This window comes from Tympanuchus pallidicinctus, unplaced genomic scaffold (genome assembly GCF_026119805.1).
Source record: "Tympanuchus pallidicinctus isolate F22 unplaced genomic scaffold, pur_lepc_1.0 scaffold8, whole genome shotgun sequence".
Lineage (NCBI taxonomy): Eukaryota > Metazoa > Chordata > Aves > Galliformes > Phasianidae > Tympanuchus > Tympanuchus pallidicinctus.
Window position 1 is genome coordinate 1,498,460 of NW_026294802.1, and position 20,525 is coordinate 1,518,984.

At 37.9% G+C, this 20,525-nt stretch overlaps 1 protein-coding gene across 2 annotated transcripts in view; it reads right to left on the minus strand.

Annotated features, from left to right (window-relative positions):
- Positions 1–20,525, minus strand: part of DERA (deoxyribose-phosphate aldolase) — a 61,032-nt gene that overhangs the window by 31,700 nt on the left and 8,807 nt on the right. For both annotated transcript variants that reach the window (XM_052669284.1, XM_052669283.1), the window contains exons 3-6: positions 19,072–19,219; positions 17,311–17,406; positions 15,885–16,019; positions 7,959–8,087 (exon numbers count right to left, since the gene is read on the minus strand). In XM_052669284.1, coding sequence (XP_052525244.1) covers positions 7,959–8,087; positions 15,885–16,019; positions 17,311–17,406; positions 19,072–19,219 — 508 coding nt within the window. The remainder of the gene's footprint in view (positions 1–7,958; positions 8,088–15,884; positions 16,020–17,310; positions 17,407–19,071; positions 19,220–20,525) is intronic.

Below are 20,525 nucleotides of genomic sequence, written 5' to 3' on the forward strand. Positions count from 1 at the left end.
GGGGAAGGGGTGGAGGGAAAGTCAAGTAGTGTTATGGATGATGAAAATCAAATAAGCAAGTAATGAGCTGATGGATGTCATCTGTTTTTACATTGGCATTTCTTCTTTGACTTGAGTAGAGGCTTTATATTCCTATTTCTGATTAGAGAAGAACACCATTAATAGAATAGACCTTTCACAAAATTAGAAAATTGAGTCACCAGGCATCCTGGTACAGCAAATATGAACAACCTCAGATAACCATCTCCCCCCAGCTATGGCTGCAAATACATTCAGGCTTCACTGTATGTACTAAAACTCTGCTGTCCCCTCAAAGATTCTATGTACTTTTTTCAACATTTTTGTTTCTCTTGCATATTATTTACATACACAGAGTTCTGCTGCTCTTAAGACTTTACAGGTAAGACTTCTCATTAGAGCCTACACTAGTCTTTTTAACCACTCCTATACTTCTGATTCCCTAGACATACATAATTGAGTTCCAGGTAGATTTTTAAGTCTCATTTTGCATTCTTTCCAGGTCTCCTTTATTCAAGTCCAATTCTGGTTTTGTGTTACTACTCTTTGCATAGACCCTCATCAGTAATCCAAACCTGAGGGTATTGTGATTGCATTGTTATAACTTTTCAACTCCAATCTTATCTATTGCACCTACATTATTTCTAGTGATTAGCTGCAATATCACTGGTAAGCTTGTAGGCAATTACATCATTTAAGGGAGCATCCTTGTACTGCCTTATTGAACATGCACTTATCTGCATTTTTATACTACTGGCCTTTTTAAAAATTTATTTATTTATTTATTTATTTATTTATTTTTCCCTCACTCTGGATCAGAATAAATGTTATCACTTGCTCCTGTAGAGGCTTCTTTCATACAAAGTATATTTAAAGACTTTCCACGTTGCTAGGAACACGTGTTGATCTAACTCCCAATCCCAAACCTTTTTTATTCTATGATCTTATTCAAACTTTTGAGTCAGACTGTGTCACTTTCTGCATCACCTGCTGTCTGTCTTGGTTTTTCATAGCAAGTTTTACATTCATTCCTTGCACTGAACTTTCAGTGATATTAACCAGAGCTGTGAACGTGCAGACTGTGTAGAATGCATGATGTGTTGCAACAAACACAGTGAAGTTATCAACAACTAGTGATTCAATACTGTTAAATACTGTCCTATGAGCATCTTACAGTAGCCACACTGCAACAACTTCTACATTGCGAGACAGCACCCAAGGCCATGATCCTAAACATATGTGTAACAGTGCATCCTCACAGTGCAAAGAGCTGAAGTAGTTCCAACTCTGAAAGCTCAAATTTATCTAAAAATTCTGAAGGAACGGGCAGGTCTTTGCACAATGAGGTATTTTCTGCTAATATTCAGATAGAAGAGGGCCAACAAAAAAAATCATATAATGCACTCTTGGTAAACTAAAGGAATTCAGAAATTTAGCCCATGCTAAATCTAATCTGTATTGTCAGAAGTTCACAGTCACAAAGAAAATTGGGATTACTCTCTACTATTCGGTAATCTAGTAGAAGGACTCTCTCTGCACTGTGCTTTGTTCACTAAAGAAAGCAGGCAGTGTGAGAACACAATGCATTTCAATATCCTTCCCATGAGCACAGCTCAGCCAAGACAGCACAACAAGTAATTGACATTGCAGCCTGGATGCTTCTGGTCCTGCTTCATTGGAGGGAGAGAGGAAACCACCACCACACTGTGACTGAGACAGACCTACTCACCAGTCAGAAAGTAAGTCCTCTTCCCATACATTCAAAGACTGAGGACTGACTAGTTTGCCCCCAGGCTTATACACTAAGCCTTAACATCATCAGTCACCCTGGAAAGCACTCAAAGATTATTCGTTTCTGTAGAAAGGAACTGACAGTTTTGATCTGGTCTGCTTTAGGAACGTGACAGACACACTTGACTCCTAATTTCTGACTATCTCTTTACATGGCAAAGTGAACCTTTTACAAATACACAGTAAACTCAATATAATTGTGTGTGCTTTGGATTGGTAAAAAGAGACAAACTGAAACCATGATTCATTTTAACTACCAAGCCTCCACCCCTGATTTGCCTTTCATTTGCTTTGGGCTCTAATAACTGTCTCACCAGTATCAAGTTACAGCTGAATGTAGACACATAATTAAATCACATTTTTCTTTAAATGTAATACAGCTGAAATGCTACTGAACAGAAGCTTCAGCCTCTGGTGTGAACATAGGATCTGAAGCCTCACAACTGATCTCAGCTTGACTTTTGACTTGTCTGTTACGATCTTCATCTCATACTTCACAGGGCTGTTGCAAGATTTCTTCTGCTAATGTCTGCATGTATCTTGAAAATGTAAAGTGCTATCTAAGTGCCAAGTACTATTACTTATTCATCAGTCTTATTTCCTACATCAGTATTATCTGCACAAAGCATGCCTAGCTTCTCAATCGGCAGAACTTTTGCTTTGGACCACAGCAGCCCACAGCCAACAGTACAAAATGCATCCCTAACACTCAAAAGTTTAAAGCCACACCATCTATCCTGGATCCAAACAAATCTTTATAAGACACTGCTCAAAACAGCAACAATTATTAGTATTTCAGAATTTGTGTTTCCATTATTCACGCTAAAATTGGATCTGCAGCAACATTAATTACAGTACAGCAATTTCACTTAGAGCTGCGTAGCTAGGCATTATTCTTTGATGTCCCAAACCACATTTCTTGGATCCTCTTCATTTACTAATTGCACTTTTATATCTTTTCTTAATTCAGGACTGGCTTTTTGTGTGGTGGGATATTCTGATCTTCAGGATTTCTGAACAAACCTTTTCAAGCAGTACTTTTGTGTCTTGAGTTTCCTTAAGGGAACTCCTGTTTCTCTGCATTCAGAGCCAAAGACTGAATATGACAGTTCTCAGCCAGTTTCTCCCTAGAGCTAAGATAAAGCCAGCCTATTTGTGGCTTTAGGTTTTGCTGTGAAAATGATGGCTGTATTATTTCTGCTCATTTTGGAATTAAAAGCATCAAAGCATCTCAAAACTTCTGTCTGCAGATTCCACATGGTTTAATTTTCTTCTTCTGGCCCATTGGCATGAGAGACTTTATTGCCTCAGCCAGGTTTTAATAATTTTTGCATGCTTCTTTATGCTAGAAAATCTAGACGTTATGGCTTTTTCGCATAAACTCATTCCCTTTCTAAATTCAATTTTTATGAGTCAGTATCTCAACTTATTTGACTACTTCATGACCTACAAAATATTTTTGAAATTTATATGTTTAGTCGAATTACCATTGAGCATACATCTCTTCTTCCTGATCTTTACATAGGTACTTGTTTTGTTATTTATAATGAAAACAAGTATCTCTCATATGCCACTGCTGCATTTCTCTCAAATTCCCAAAGAATGAGGTAAATGAAGTATACTGTGGAGACCAGTTTTCACAGTTAAAAAGACACAAAAGTTTTTACTTTTAAAGCAATGCACATTTACTTAGCCTCTAGCTCCTTATTTAACACAAATTCTTATAAAAAATGATAAAGTTTTTGCAAATAGGTAATATTGTTAAAATGTAACTTTCCAAAATAAAAACTTTATGTAATAAAGTCATCCTCACTTTTACGGGAGCTTTCCTCTCCCACTGCAAGTTTACCATCTTTCCTTTCCTTATCTGGCTTCCTTGGCACTTTATAATATAGTTTGTGTCAAAAATGTAACAATAAAAAGCCTGTCACCCTGTCATAACAAAACAGTGAACAAAATGTTTGTGGCTTGTTTGTTTTTAAAGACAACAAGATGAAGAAACATGGCGTAGTTCGCACTAGTACTAGGGAGCCAAGCACTCCTATTTGTGTTCCTCAGAACTGTTTCTTGAAGAGGTTACAAAGATGTACATTTGTGTTTCTCCTATAGAAATGGAGCTCAACCAAATCAAATGCTGAAAATCCCTGATTTGTTTGCTCTGCTCAGCATTTGTAAACTTTCTGGTGGAATTAAAGATGCAGTCAGCTGCCCTTGGGAAGCTCATGCATTCAAACCCAACATAAAGATTTTAAGAAGCCCAAAAAATGGCAGTGGACAGTACAAACTATGAACAAAAATTCCCTGTTTGTCTGAGACTTTATCTCAGCTTTCTGAAAACAACGTACTTCTTTGGTAGCGACACTGATCCAGTGCTGTGCACTCCTTACCTTCTCCATTATCTCCTCCTTAGCACTGCAAGAATTATTCTTGCTAGCTGACTCACTGTCCTTAGAGGGCTGTCAGCCTCTTTCAGAACAGCACTCAGAAATAGATACTTAAATATTCCAGAATAATTTTTAGCATGTCAGTCAAATATGTAAAAGGGTGACTTAAAAGACTTTAAGAACTAGTTGCCTATTTCCATTCTGATGTCTTTTTCACTATGTAGTGTGCTAGAGAAGGAAGAAAAAAATAGATGTTACTTAGGAGAGATATGGTTTCAGACACAGAATGAGCCAAAAAAGACACGAATTATTGTATTTCCTTCATATGAGGCTAATCATTATCAAATTCACTGTGAAGACACCCTTCTCCCCAACGAGAATGTTGTACAAACCGCATTTTCTAAAGCTGTCCCTGGCCTCCAGTGCACTGCTGGGAGCTGCACATCCTGTTGGGCTCAGCCTCTTTCTTGGATGAAAACTGTGCTCCAGAGCACATTTGCTTGCCTACAGACATGGTCGAAGCAAACACTTCTGAATATAGAAGTGCACAGACACACCACTCCAGCCTGAACGTGGCTCTTAGTATTATTTTAAAATTCCAGCCAATGTGGAGGTGCACACTTTTCACACTACTTGATGTTTTGGCATGCCTTTTCAAGTCAGTCATTCGTGCAGCTGACCCCCCTACTTGGAAGCTGAATCAGACTGAATGGAACTTGTTCCTCCCAGCACACATCAATCATTCCTTGTGCACACATCAGCACAAGGATGACTATACAGAAATTTTGGAAAGGTACTTGGGAGAGGAGTCATCTGCATGGCATTCGCTGCTCAGATAATTGCTCTGTGAAAAGTAGAGTAATTTTATAAAGAGGGCTTGAGACCCTTAATGGCAAACACAAATAAAACTCACCTTTGTGTGGGAGATCTGTCAGTGAGCCCAGGAGCCAGACATCCCAGGCAAGCTTTTCAATCATGTGGCTATTGCTAGATCCACACTGTGATACTCTTTTGTCTCCAGTCTTCTGCGTCTCACAAATGAAACAGATGGGAAATATGAGGGCTGCTCTGAAGTAACGTCTGCTATTTTATTATGCTGGCCTACAATGTCAAAGGTGGTGTTGGTGGTACAGCAATAGAGGTTGAATCTTCCTGACAATATTCAGTTATATTTTGTTGCTGTTTGACAGATGACAGCAGGAGGGGCAGCCTGACAAAATGGCATCTGATATAGAAGTGCACATGAAGCAAACGAGTGTCACCGAATTCCTCCATGCTAAAAAAATGGCACCCACTGACATTCATCAACACTTGCTGAATGTTTCTGGAGATGAAACACTGGATGTCAGCACAGTGAAGTGGTGGGTGGTGCACATAAGTAGTGGTGACTGCAACAGTGGATCACCTTTTGCTGGTGCAGATTTTTATTGAGTAAGGCATGCAGGCTTGTTTATCTCTGGTGAAAATGCATACCTAATGGTAGCAACAATGTTGAAAAATACTGCTTTGTAGCAGTAGAGACTTTGCTCTATCAAATAGTGTTATCATGCTCTTTGTATATGTTGTAGTTTCCCTGGAAACAAATAGGAGGCATTACTTTTGGAGCAAGGTACATACATGTGCTTTAAAACATGCTGTAACAGCTCAGTGCTTCAGGACCTATGTGTGAGCGTGTATGCTCAACAACACAAATGTGAACATACATAAGGCTATGATTTTGTACTCCCTACATGGTAGACTTGCATTATGCACTGCACAGTGAAAGCAGGTTAAGGACTATATGCCACATACTCGCTTGCACCGATACAACAAATGCAAGTTGTAAAGGCAAGGCAGTAATCTAGGTTCCTAAGGCGGTGACAGTTTTAAAAGAAAATAAACCAAAACATAATCAATGAAAAAAAAACCCAAAACTAGTTATCCCCTTCTGAAGTAGTTTTCAGCTATCAATTTTGATAACTCAGTTCTACAGAGCACTTCTAACAACATAGCTAAAGGAGAAGCAAATTTTGGTTCAAGGACAAGAACAAGTGGCCAGAGGCGGAAAAAAACTTCTAAATCCAGTTCTGCAATCAAATCCAATATACCATGTAACTCATTTCCTCTCATGTAATTAATCACTAGCATCAGGTTTATCAGAGGTGCTGTTTTTTCACATTTTATATCAAATAAAAATCCCTAGGATCCGGCATATCCACAAGATCAGCTAAACCTTCTTTTCTTTCTTTCACTTAAATCAGAGCACCAGTTGTAAAAACATATGGTCACAAAAGCGAGAGCTTAAACCTACCATGCCAAGTTTCTTCACCCCAAAATATTACAAGTATGCAAATCAAAACAAATATCTGGAATTTGAGGTTCTCAGCTACTCTGACAAGTCGGAGTTTGAAAATTTGGCCTTCAATGCATGTATGTACATTCTTATTTTTATACTTACCCACAAAGAAAAAGCAGGAGACTGAAATAAGGGAATTACTGCACATACTCGTATGGATGGGTATCTCATAAAATGAATAACCATGCAAGAAAAATCATTAACAATAGAGCCATCTGCTGTATTTCAAAAAAACTACACCAGCAAAAAACCTGAAAATGTTCTAATGCCTCACAATCTGAATTTCTTAAATAAATTTTAAAAAAAGATTATAATTATAATGGTATAAATGACAGGAAATGCATTTCTTGTACCTCTTCTAATTAAAAACAATATTTACTAGCATAATACTGTACTGTGTACTTAATGATACTAATTGACTTTGTAGCTGAGCAAGCAAAAAACATAAAAGCCTCTCATTCCATCTAAGATAAGCATAGCACTGTGTAAAAAGACAAGGAGACCAGCTGCAAGTTGAATATTTATTTAAATACAGACAAGACACTCAATGACCTTTTCTTCCCCTAAAACAAGAAATTCCACGTCTGAAGAGCTTATAGTAGGAAAAAAAAAATCGACAAAAATTACCCAAAATTTAGTTAGAATATGGACTAACAGTGGTTTTTGGGATATCTTTACATTTCCCTCTGCCAATAGAGAGGTGCCTTCCTTCAAGAATGGTGGAAGAAGCAGATGTTTAGAACAGAGTCCAAAGAACATTTTGCATCTTAAAGATTGTATTAAACACAGCCCTGAAGTCCTGTTTAAAGTAGGCGAAACTGAACATCATTTAACTGTCAGTATTAACTGTCCCACTTTCGAGAGTGCCACTTAAAAACAGTTATAATCTAGAGCATCCCAGCACCTGCTGCATCATTGATGCTCTTCCTCTTGATGAATCCCCAGCATAGTTGGATTACTCAAACCACACTCCTGTAGAGGTGATTAGGAATGATCACAAACCAAAAACAGTTGTAGTCAGCATAAATCATCTCAAGGAAGAGATCTGCCCATCTACATTTATAACAGGCTCACAACGCACCTGCTCACACTACCTCTGTACACTCACTGACACTATGTGGATAACGTCTATCTGCCCCAAATGTATGTGCCCTTATCAAAAATACCAAAGATCAGACACTTGAAGACAAATTTTTCCTACAAATCCTGTTGCTTAGCATTTCTAAGTGTTATTTAACATTTTGTACCTTTTTGTAGATTATACAAAACAAATGACATTTCATTACTACACCTGCAACTTCAGTAATTGCTGTATAACAATTTTTGCCTACTATAGGCAAAACTAAACTTTCACAATGAGAATTTTTTACGCTTCATGAATAATATAGTAAAGACATTCTTAGCTTAAAAAGAAGAAGCCTTGTATTTACCTGCCATCATAGCGATCATACTGGCTTTGTAGACATTAGCAAGGGACCCCAGTTCACCTGTTGCTAGGATTGTTTTCATGTGAGCTTCTCCACAGGCCTCACGGCACTGGCGGATCTCCTCATACAGACCTGTGGATAAAAGCATTTGAAAATGATCAAAGTTGGCTGAGAGACATCTTCAAGTATGGCTGTAATTTCCACTTCTGGATTAATTTCCAATCTTATAATTAGTCATAGCACTCAAGAACTTAAGTTTTGTAAGTTCAATAAATTACATGACTGGGGGTAATTAACAATGCCACACAATTTCAGACTGAACTTAATAGCTATTAATGTCGCTTCTCTCAAAACTACTAATGTGCACAGTATGCCAAACACTCATGAATACATCAGGAGCAAAAAAAAACCCACTATGATGTACAAAATTGATTTTAAAACAGCTTTTTAAGCAATAGATTTGGTAATAAATTGAATTAGTACTCAGGCACAGTTATGTTTCCCCTTGCACATCATGTCACCACACTCCCTGTTCCCTACAGCCATCTTTGCAGGGCTCAGCCTTTGAGAAAACAGAGGTGTAGCCAAGTTGTCTAATTACAGATCTTGGTGCCACCTGTGGTTCCCTGACATCTTTTTCTTGGCCTCCAACTGCTATATGAGGCACCTCATATCTATTAGGGCCCATCCTACCCCCAGTTCCATAGGGCAGTCTCAGGAAGGCCAATTAGGAGCTAGATGCTTGTGTTTAGGTATTTAAATTCCATCCTAAGTTTTGTGAAAACATGAGTTTCCTGAAAACACACAGCCTCATCAACACAGGCTGCTAACACCCCTGGTGAGGAAAGCCTGAGGTCCAAGGTAGCACCTTCATGGCTCAACAGCTCTGCATGGATCTGCATCTGTGAACTCCCCTCAGGGAGTTACTGAGGACTCAGGCCTACTGAGTAAAAAAAAAGGCAGAACTTGCAGACCTGGCCAGGAAATGGGAGCACAAAGAAAACGTCCCACCCCTTTTTGGCAAAATTAAGCAGTCCCATCCCCTCCCCCCCACACCTCCCCACCCCCAAATATTAAACTTCCAGAGATTAAAAGAGTGAGAAGTTGTGGAAATATAGCTGCTACAGTCTGGCCACTTGGGGATGATTAAGGCTCATCTAAACTAGTGGCAGGGAGAAAAGCAGCTCTTACAGTGTGCTGCCAACGTTTCTGGAATCTGAATTAGAAGGAAAAAAAAAGGCAAAATAAGCAAATAGTATCTTTTATAAGAGTACTTTTCAGAAACTATACTTAATCTTTAAGCACACATAATGAAAAAGTTCATTTATAGAAGACAAAAAAACACCAGCTTTAACAAATTTTCCTAAAGTCCAGGATTATCTTTTTCAGCATACTGTCTCAGTCCCCAGACAAGTCCCAAAGAAGGCTCTCCAGCTGGACACCTCCTTTGCCTGCCGTGTTGCCAAGTCCTACTGATGCTGTGGGTTTACCAGGCTGCTGGGGCTGGGATCACTGCGGTGGTCCTCAGAGATATACTACACACATTAGTAGACAACTGGCTAACGTACTTAGCAAGTCCCTTTATAGACACCAGGCTTCACCTTGTTTCTTACTGTGTACCAAAGGTGTGAATTAATCAGTACTAGCATGCGGTCTAACATGTTTTATTGATCAATTGATGATACTCCAAAAACCTTCTACATCAAATCAAGACTCAAAAAAAAAAAAAAGGAAATACAAAGCACCTGTGCTATTTTCTTGTGCATTTGATAATGCTACTCGTGTTAGATCCAAACGCAGTTTCTTTTTGTGGAGCGACTCTTTCCTGAAGCCTTTGGAAAGCCAGAAAAAGCAGCTTTCATGTTCTAGTTTCGGTAACAACAAGAAAAGACTCAAGTTTTCTCTACCTTTAAGATACACTGCCAAAAATGTCAAAACAAAATCAACAAAATGTACATTTAGTTTGGATTCCATGAAAAGAAATTTTATTTCCGTAACTGTGTTGTTCACCGAAGTTAGTTCTGCAGCTACAGCACTCTCCCTATTGTTGGAAAGTACATTTATAAGCAATTAGTGCCAAGATCATTTGAATTGTCTCTCTATCTGACAGCATGCATCAACCCACAGACAGGAACAACTGAAGATCTTCAATCATCTGTGTCTGTCAGGTTACTTGAGGTGGTGGAACAGTAGGCATGTGTTAATGGGGCAGGTGTGGAGGTAATAAATACTCTTCTTTTATTCACACTCTATTCACAGATCAATTATTGCATTGAGTATTTGGCACTCACAGGATATTCTCAGCCCTACAGTAAAAGTACGAATAGAAACGCAACTATCTCTGGGAAAGAGAAAATTAACCAGAGCACCTGAGACTGAACACCTTAGTCCCAGGTCAAGCAGGCACTGCTTTGTTTCAGAAACAATGCATGAACTCCTATTGCTCTCAAAAATAAAAGGGGTACTCAATCAGATTTAAATAAAAAGAGAAATTACTCGATCAACTCAAAACTTCCTCTCAAAAGACTGAAGAGTGATCGCACTTGAATATACAGTCACTTTTTCAAGAAGTCCAGGGCCATTTTTAAGACAGGTTGTGCTGCCAAATTTCAATCTTGTAGCTACCTGGTTCTCTCAAGCTCTTTAGTGATGGGAGCAGAGCTGGACACCATGGCTCTTGGCATACTTCTGACCTCTGCAGTACACTACTAGTAGCTGGCAGAGCAGATGGGGCTGCTCTGGGTAGCAGAAGTGGCAGAAAGCATTTAGGAAAATCTCCAACACAGGAAACTCCAGAGGCATATTCTCAGCTGTGAGCTAAAACCACCACGAAAAGCTTGCAAGAGATTCTTCTTCTGACTCTTAAAAACAGTGGAAATAATAATGAAGAGCTCTCAAAGCAAATGGCCAATACTATGTAGCATCTCAAATACAGCACTAACACTACACATATTAAATCAGGAAAAAACACACACAAAGAAAACAAACAAAACCAGAATCAAAGCTAGCTGTACTACATAGATTATATTTACACCCAGATGCTCATTGCTGCAGTCTGTAGTACCTCTGCTGATTAAGCAGTTAAAATGAGTGTGATACAAGAATTATATTCGACTTTGCTCCCATTTATTTAACATTCCTTACTATTTTTACGAACTTCAAAGATGCTTTTATTGTATGCATATATAAGTCAGAAATGATCAGATTTTATAGGAGAGAAAAAATCCTTTATAGCAATATTTTCTATATATTTCTATATAGATACATAGATATATCTATATATAATAATTGCACAGTTATAAAATATAAGTGCTGGATGGTGACGATTTTTTTTTTTAAGCTTTACTGAATTTCCAAATATTCAGTACAAACATTCCATTGATATTTAGCTATTATTAAATACAACAGAGAAAATGTGCCTCTCCCTTCACGTCTCTCAAGCAAACATCCCTATCAATTAATACTGGCTATGATCTGCCCTAGATTGTCTATATGGTATTTTGATTTGGTCCAATACATTTGTCTTAAAATCAAATGAAGGGAATAATACGTCTCTTACACAGGGTATGAAAATGTTAAAGGAAGAATAAAAACAGCTTAATTTTTATGAAACTGCTCTTCTAAAAAAAATGTGATAAAAACACTTTTTTTTTTTCTTTAAATTCAGTTTATTCACTGTTTTCAACTAGTCATTCACATTGACTGATGTTAAGGGTAGAAACTGAGATGAGAAGGGACGATGTTTCAATTTCTGTTAGACCAAAAGATCAAGGTAATCATGTTAGGAAATTGGAAAATGAGCTGGAATGCCTTCTGTCTTGCACATTAATGGCAGGTTTGTTAACAAAATGACAAGCACGAGGCTATCAGCACAACACGACTCTATCAGTTCTGCTCTCAGCCACATATGTGCAACTCCAGGCTCCAGTGATTCACATGAAACTGAGAACAGAATTTGGCTTCAGGAGTCTGAGCTGCTGCTGACAGTATAAGAAAGAAATACAGTCCCAAGTCAACTTGCAAATCTAGAAAATGGAAAATTCCAATAAAATATTTTCAAACAACATGTAGAGTCTTGTTCAAGTTTGCAGAACAGATAATACGTATATTATCTCTGCAGCTTATAAAAGTGGGGACCCAATTACTGAAAAAAGACTTTGCACTCATAACTCAATACTTATTAGCAAGGATTGAAAGGCAGCTTTCATAATGAGGTTACAGCAATGCATTTCATGGATGCAGCCATGCTCTTCTTATACTATTCTATTTTTGCACCCTTTTTTTTTTTTTTTTTTTAACAGGAAACTTCAACTGACATAGAGCAAATGATAATCAACCATTATTAGTGGTTGTCAAGTATTTGGAAGCCACTGACATTGTGGTATAACCAGTGTTTGCTAAAAGCTGTGAAACTAAAAGTAATTTTATCAAATCTCAGATAGTTTCAGAAGGTAGAGCAAACCATGATATGTAGGGAGAATATATCCAGCTTCTTTCAGAAATTTGTTGGTCATCTTCAACACAATTTACCCACAGGCTTCACATGCTGTGGTTAAAGACATAATCTAAATTCTGATTTTTAAGCTTAATTTATACTTCCTTAAGTAATACAAGACAATGGTTTAGTAAACTATTGTAAAGTATTATTGCTCCAAAAGCAAATTGCTTGTAAAAGGTACGTATATATAAGCTCATAAACATTTAAGATTCTTTTCCAACCTGAATTAGCTGCCCAATAAAGCTGCTTTCACGTTCAGCACTATTACAAACCTCATTACAATTACCTCATAAAGATCAGATCTAGAAAACATATTTAGAGTGACATAAAGAGTCTCAATAATACTAAAAATCTGCTCAAAATGCAGCCTGCCCCCTGCCCTGTGCCATCATGACAGTGGCTCAGTCCTGAGCCCAGCCCAGGGAACGCATTCATCCCTCGACAACAACCAAATATTGTAGCTCTGATAGAGCTGTTTCAGCTGAAACCAGTGGAAGGATAGGGCACAGTGCAGTGCTAGCTCAAGTTATGGCAAATAATTGCATGCATTTGGATACACTGGCTAAACACGGTTCTGTGAAGAGTGCAAAATATGCAGCTGTGCATGTTTTCCACTCAGGAGAATTTCATCAAAAATTCTCTGATGAGCAGCTTGAGACCTCATGCAGAATGGCAACCACTAACATCAAACCAGACTGATAAGCTTCACAAAAGCAGGGTCAAATATCCCACTAGTTTTATGGTTTTGTTGCCTTTTTTCTTTTTTTTTTTTTAAGGTTTTAATAAAAATACGGACACTTAAAGTAAGTTTTGTTACTTATATGCATTAACTGTATTTTAGGAGGGCTGCTCCAAAAGTAATGCCTCCTACTTTATTGATACACGCCATCAGAAATGAATGTTGGCAGCATGGCAGTAGAGGTTCAACCTTCCCACCAATGCTCCATTACGTTTTGTTCCCATGTGACAGATGGCAGTGGAGGAGTAGTCGGACAAAATGGCATCTGATGTGGAAGAGTGTATAAAGTAAAGGCATGTCACTGAATTCTTCCCGCAGAAAAAGTTGCACCCACTGACAATCATCAATGCTTGCTGAACATTTACAGAGACAAAATAGTGGATGCGAGCACAGTGAGGTGGCAGGTGGCAACAGCAACAGTGGGTCACTTTGATGAGCATGACATGTAGACTCTTGTTCATCATTGGAAAAAATGCATAGCTAACACTGGTGATTCTGTTGAAAAATAGTGTTTTCTAGCTGAGAATTTGCTCTATCAAACTGTGACTTTCATAGAGTTACTGTGCTCATTGTATCTGTTGCAGTTTCCATGAAAATAAATGGGAGGCATTACTTTTGGAGCAGCCTATGTATGCATGGCTCAAGACTTCTTCCCTTACTGCAGTCTAGGCAACCCAAAACGTTGGACACTCAAGCAATAAAATATTCACTAACAGTACAAGCTTCTGAAACAAACCACAGAGCAATACTACTCCATCACAGTGACCCCAACTATGGAACAGACTGAAAATATATGAAGCTAGAAATACACAAACAGTTAAGACAAAGTACTCTAAAGGTCCATATTTATTTGTCAGTAGTATCCGAGATCTCAAAGAATGACAACATAACAAAATAATCATAAAAATATACTTGGGTTTTAAATATAAACAGTTTCTATCATAACTGCAAGGCAGACAAAAAAGCTACCCTCAGTAAAAGATACGGATGCCTTTTGAGTTTGTCCTGACCTTGGCTGTAGATAGAAGACTATAAATAGCAAATCAAATATCAATCTTATCTGTTTAGTAAACTGATAGCTTTATACTAGATCCACCATTCTTACGTCTATGTCCTCCTTCCCTGTGACTTACGATCACCAGAAACAGTTCACTTCCCATACAGGAGAAATCTGACAGTGTATGTCCAGTTCATTTCAGTCACTGGTAAAAACTCTCTCTCTGAATCGAACTGTGCTTCTCCTCAATTCTTCTCATAATATTGGGCTGTATAATGTAGAGCTTGCACTTGTAACTGCCTGCATGCCCTAATTTCCTGACCTCTGCTCTGTGCAACTTGCATCGAACAGCAATGTACCATGAAGTCTGAAGCACAGTAAGAATGGTTAAGTCAAAAATTTTCCTAAGATGTTTTTAGACACAAATTCAAGCTGCTTTCTAAGTTCAGTGTGATGGACTTTTTTTTCCCTCTCTCTAAGTGCTGGAGAAAGACCACTGGACTTAGGTCATTTTGTATCCAAGACCTGTTAAATATCTCCACCTGAGGAGCAACATGCTTCCTAACTGTACATAAGGCTTGTTACAAGTCACAAGCATGGCATAAGAAAATGTGCATACAATCTTAATGTTGGCTAACAGAATTTGAACCATCATTCTCAGTCTCCTAGTCTCCATCTTCCATCAGTTTCAGAGGCTGTGTCTGAATCACTTAAGACAGAAACAAATGGCTACAGCATCTGCCTTCAAGAAGCCAGATATTTGTAAACATGCATTTATTTCAAGGTAAAGGAATGGAGATGAAGAGGTCAAGATTTAAGACCAAATGGCAAACAAGATATGAGTCTTGAAGAAACAGATGCACAAACTCCAGGTGTTTTGTTTGTTAGTTTTTCAAATTCAATTCTAAATGATAACTGAAAGAAGCCCAAAATCAGAAAACATGATCTGTTACTGCGATGTCTCTACTTCCTTAACCAAAACCAGGTACCAGTGCTTTTATGGAGTCTTCCAATCACACAAGCTATTACAGTACTGCATTATACAATTAAATGGAAAATTCACTCCAAGACAATGATGTGTTTACCTTCACACTGAGATTAGTTGTAGGAGCATTGTCAGCACTTAAGGTGAACCGTTCACAGTACATTAAGGAGGCAATTAGAGCAAAAACCATCTTCAGCATTATTGTTCTTACTAATTAGTTGCAGGTTACAGGCACAGGAACATCAAAAATAATATGAACAGTCAATTTGTACCCTCAACTTTAAAAAAGAAAACAACGAAAATGCACATTTTTGTCAAGAACTGAAATGTGTATTTAATAAGATATCATTTACATTAGCAGCCCCCTGGGGGGTTTAACAAAACTGTTCAAAGATTGTCGGCATTCATTTCTCCTCCGTTTCACTTGCTATTTTTTTAATTCTGTATGGAAAATGTTCAAAAATATAGAAACAACAGACCTAATCTTTAAAGCATAAAGCAATTCTGAATTCCCAACCTGTAACAGCATTCTTTTTAAGAAATTTGATTATTTGTCATGCTTTAGTAAAATTATTTTGACTTAGTTCAGTGTCCCAGATGATCAGAAACTATCTGGGGAAGGATCAGATTCTTTAAGGACTAGTAATGTAGAAACTGGGGGGGAAGAGAGCGAACTAGCACATACACTTACATAGGTTTAGCTTCCTTACCTTCCCACTGGCCACTGAGCACCAGGCTCCTGCTAATCACGATGTCAATCTCTCTAGCACCATACTGCACAGCCAGCTTTATTTCAGCCAGTTTCGTTTCTAGAGGAGTTTGTCCAGATGGAAACCCAGCAGCCACTAACAAGGATGGAAATGGAGGTAGGGGGGAGAAAGTTTGGTTTATAAATTGAACATAAAATTGTGTGTACTTCTAATACACAAAAGAATTTGAAAGCCACTGATTTTTTTTTCTTTTTAAATCCCTATCACAAATCAAAAACCTAAAGGCACTTGATCCTACCCTCCATCCAGCTGATACTAACTGCTTCTTATGAAAAGGTCTCTTCCATAAGACATAAATTTCTCCAAAACGTTCTACAAAAGAACAGTATCTATAGAACTGAATAAAGAATGAGTGAACTCATATGTGAAACAACAGATAATCTTAAAATTCTCCCCAGTTCTTTTAAGGAGTTTTTTGAGTTAAGTCCCAGTAATACATTAAATAACTAAATCACATTAAAGCAAAAGCTTTTTAATGAGGTCTACTTAGAATTTCCTTTATGATGTTTAAATACAAAATCTAAAGTAACTTTGGAAATAGAAATAGTAATGGCTTTGTCAGAGATTCTCCATGACATAAATGCAGGTAGCATTTTTTTTTTCCTTACACAACAATAAAGAAATAAAAAGAAAATCCAGAAAACACGGATGTTGGCATAAAACACCTGATCTAACTTCAAAGTTAGCCCTTGCTTTGAACAGTTTGACTAAATGACGTCCAGAGCTCCCATCCAAACCACTTAATTCTGTGATCCTACTTTTTGCTTATAGTAGATTCAGAGCTTGTTTACCATGTGGTGACTAGAAAAGAACTGGCACTATGAAATTTATGAGTACAAGTCCTGAACTTGCAGACTGCTCAGCCTGCAATAACCCTTGCCTCTGCACAAATCTTCAATGATTTCAGCCCGTAGGACCATACTTAGAAGCCAAAAAACTGACGATGAGAAAAAAAACAACACAGCAACAACAAAAAAATCACAAACCAGAAAACCCAAGATATGTATTAGAGTAATCTTCTGCTTGTCTACTGATTCTTTGTCAGGTACACTATCCCAATCAACTTCTACTCATTTGAGGGAAATGGCTTTGTATAACTTAAGAACCTCCCAGCTGAGCTTCCAGATAACAGACTTGGCATTCCTGATAAGCATGAAGTTGAAACAACACAAATGACCACAAAAAACATAAGCAAATCCTCCCCACAATTCCCTTCCTTCCACCTGCTACCTTTTCACCTTACTCAGAAACAAAAGCAAACCTCAACTTCCAGATTTTTCTACATATTTTACACACGTAAATAATACTGCTACACAACTATATATCTATCAAAAGATATAATTGATTATTTTAACAAAACACTTACCTGAAGCTACTGGTATACTACAACCAGCAGCCTTCAGGGTGTTAACAGCATCAGTGACTCTTGCAGGATATACACAAACTGCTGCAACAGTAATACCTGCAAGAGACACAATTCATTTTTTTCATATGCAGATTTGCACTTCTCTAGTGCACACCATATAACACAGGTATGCTATTTGCACCTCTCTCCCACTTTTGTATTCTCACAAGAACCTTAAGGACATACAACATGGATATCCATATGAGCGCTTCTCCATAGTTTTATCTCCCTCATAGTCCTCCACCTATGCCTAGGAACAAACTAGCATTACCAGGAGTTAAAGCACCTCTCAGTGTTTGTTTTTTTTTTACCAACAGATTCCCTGTTTAATGACATACATTTAAGACATGCTTAGTCAGCAGCATATTGTGTGAAAAACTGCTGCCAAGCTCTGTCCTTACCTGTTGAGCCAGGCTGAGTCCAGCAGCAACAGAGCAGTCTTTATGTTAATGCACTTCTACTGCTTTTCTAGTTAAAATGCTGTTCTCTCTGTCTCAGATAATTGCTCTCATATTTAATCTTTCAACCACCTGAAAAGTCCATAAATCTAAGTTTAGTGAAAAAAAAGGCCAAGTTTTGTTATTTCACATGTATGGCTAGAAACTAGAGAACTGAACTTCCTCCTTGGTTTTACATCATATAACTTCAATTAGCGGATGAAAGCCTGCATAAAACTACTGAAATATTTTGATAGTGCAAGCATGTTGCAAATGTCACTGAGTTTTTTCTTTCTGTTAGATGATTCCAAGGCCAACGTGCTAGGACAGAAGCCAAATACTCACTGGCACACCAGTGATCACATCTAGAAAAATTCAGAGGTGTTGCACTGATAAAGAAGTTTTATATTGAGAGTCTCAGTTTGCTCTGAAGTTTTATCAGGTTCAGTCTCAGGTATAAAATCTGAACTTCAGATGGAGCCTGCTTCAGTAATGTCAACTTGTTGTCAATGCTTTACCACCAGTTGATAAGGGCTGTCTGCTTCCCCTCCAACTCTGTTGACTTAACTGAGAACTTTGTAAGTATACGGGCTATATGTGCTTCACACATAACCACGTTCTAGAGGAATTATTCCTTAAAGCAGACTGGGCTGCAAAGATGTTATCTATCATAGTTACTCAAACAAACAAGTAACAGATAATGTTTTCTGAAGGAGAAATAACGTGCTTACACATGTGTAATACCTATTTTCTGACAAGTAAAGTGACAGACTCTTGAGTATCACAGAATTATAGAATGGCTTAGGTTGGAGGGGTCCTTAAAGAGTAACGCAGAGCAGAATCAGCTAAGCATGAAATCCCCCACTTCTGCAATTCAGAAAGGACATCAGCAGATTAATTTGTTTCACCTTAATGCACTGTTATTAAAAGATACACTGAAGTTACACACTTATGGTTTCTGTATCAAATTTGTACATTATGTACCGTAACTTACAGTGTTTACCTGAGTCCATGCCTTAGTTTGGTTTCCAAAGTGTGAATGGACTTATCCTTTTCACATTACTGTATTAACTCAAAGAATAAGTATTATGCATTTAAGGCAGTTTCTTTGAATAAGACCAAGTAGTGCCTAATTCTCTCACAACTATTAGTTCAGCAGCACTGTCTGCCACAACTGTTTCCATAATAGAACAGGTCATTTGTACACCTTTCTGAAAACTAAAAAAAATACTGAGGAAACACAGACATTTTCTCTACAAACTTAACAGAACAAAAACAATCAAACCTTTGTCATGCATATCCATAGCTTTCAGTAGATCCTCTCTGATGGGATGCTTAGCTTTAAAACACAGTCTGTGAACATTTGAAGGAGTATCATCACCAGAGAGAGTGGTAAGGTCTATGCAGGTGACAGCTTTCAACAGCCAAGCAGCCTGCAAAGGGAGTGAAGAAAGGAATAAGAAAGGAAGAAAGCTCATGCTTCCAAAGCCAAACTGACTTAGAAACAGGAATCCAAAGCCTGGTTCTCACTCTAAGAATTAGGAAAAGTATGCCATATATATGGAGGATACAAAAAGAATGGTTTATGACAGACAAGGATGGCGGAAATTTGTTCACAGTAATATCTGACAGGACAGAAAGGCTTTGGAATCAAAAGTCATCTGTTTCAGAATCAAAGGCTCAACTCCATTTTTTGTAGCAGAGGCTAAGTACCAAACAGGACTAAGAACCAGACAAGCATTTGTACTCAGAAAAAAATAAAATAAAATAAAAATAAAAAACCCATTAAGTTATGCTTGAAAAGGCTCACAGATTTACAATTGTAAATAAACATATGAATGTACATGTCAGCAATTTGTGCATGGGTCGCTCCAAAACTAATGCCTTCTATTTATATCCAGGGAAACAACAACAAATACAAAGAGAACAATAACTCGCTATAATTCTCACTATATTTCAAAATACTTCTCAACCACTATTAGCAATGCATTTTTGCAGTGATGAACAATATCCTGCACGTTGTGCTCATAACAATCTGCACCAATACAGGTGACCCACTGTTGCTGTTGCCACTGCTGAAACACACCACCCACCACCTCACTGTGCTCACATTCACTGTTTGGTCTCCATAAACATTCAGCAAGCACTGATGAATGTCAGTGGGTGCCATTTTTTCCACATGGAGGCATTCAATGCCACACCTTAGCTTCACATGCACTTCCATATCGGATGCCATTCTGTCAGACTGCCCCTCTGTTACACAGCAACAAAGTGTAATGCAATACTTGCATGAAGGTTCAACTGACATGAAGGTTCATCAGTGCTTGCTGAATGTTTATGGAGACCAAACAGTGAATGTGAGCACAGTGAGGTGGTGGGTGGTGTGTTTCAGCAGTGGCAACAGCAACAGTGGGTCACCTACTGCCGTGCCACCAACATCCGCCTCTGATGTCATGTGCCAATAAAATAAACTTGGAGGCATTACTTTCAGCAGCCCTCATATGGTAACACATATGCATGCCTTTTCAGTGAAAATAAAACATGGAAGCAGTGGAAGTTAATAACACACAATTTTTTAAAATCAAGAGCCTAGACTTCAAATGTTTCTTTGACTTGTGTGAATCTGGGACTAAAAAGATATATGTAATTAATAGGTGAAAAACAAAACAAAATAAGAAAAACAGAACAACAGACTAAGAGCTAAATTACAATGCTAGAGTAGTCTTCAGAGGAAAATGC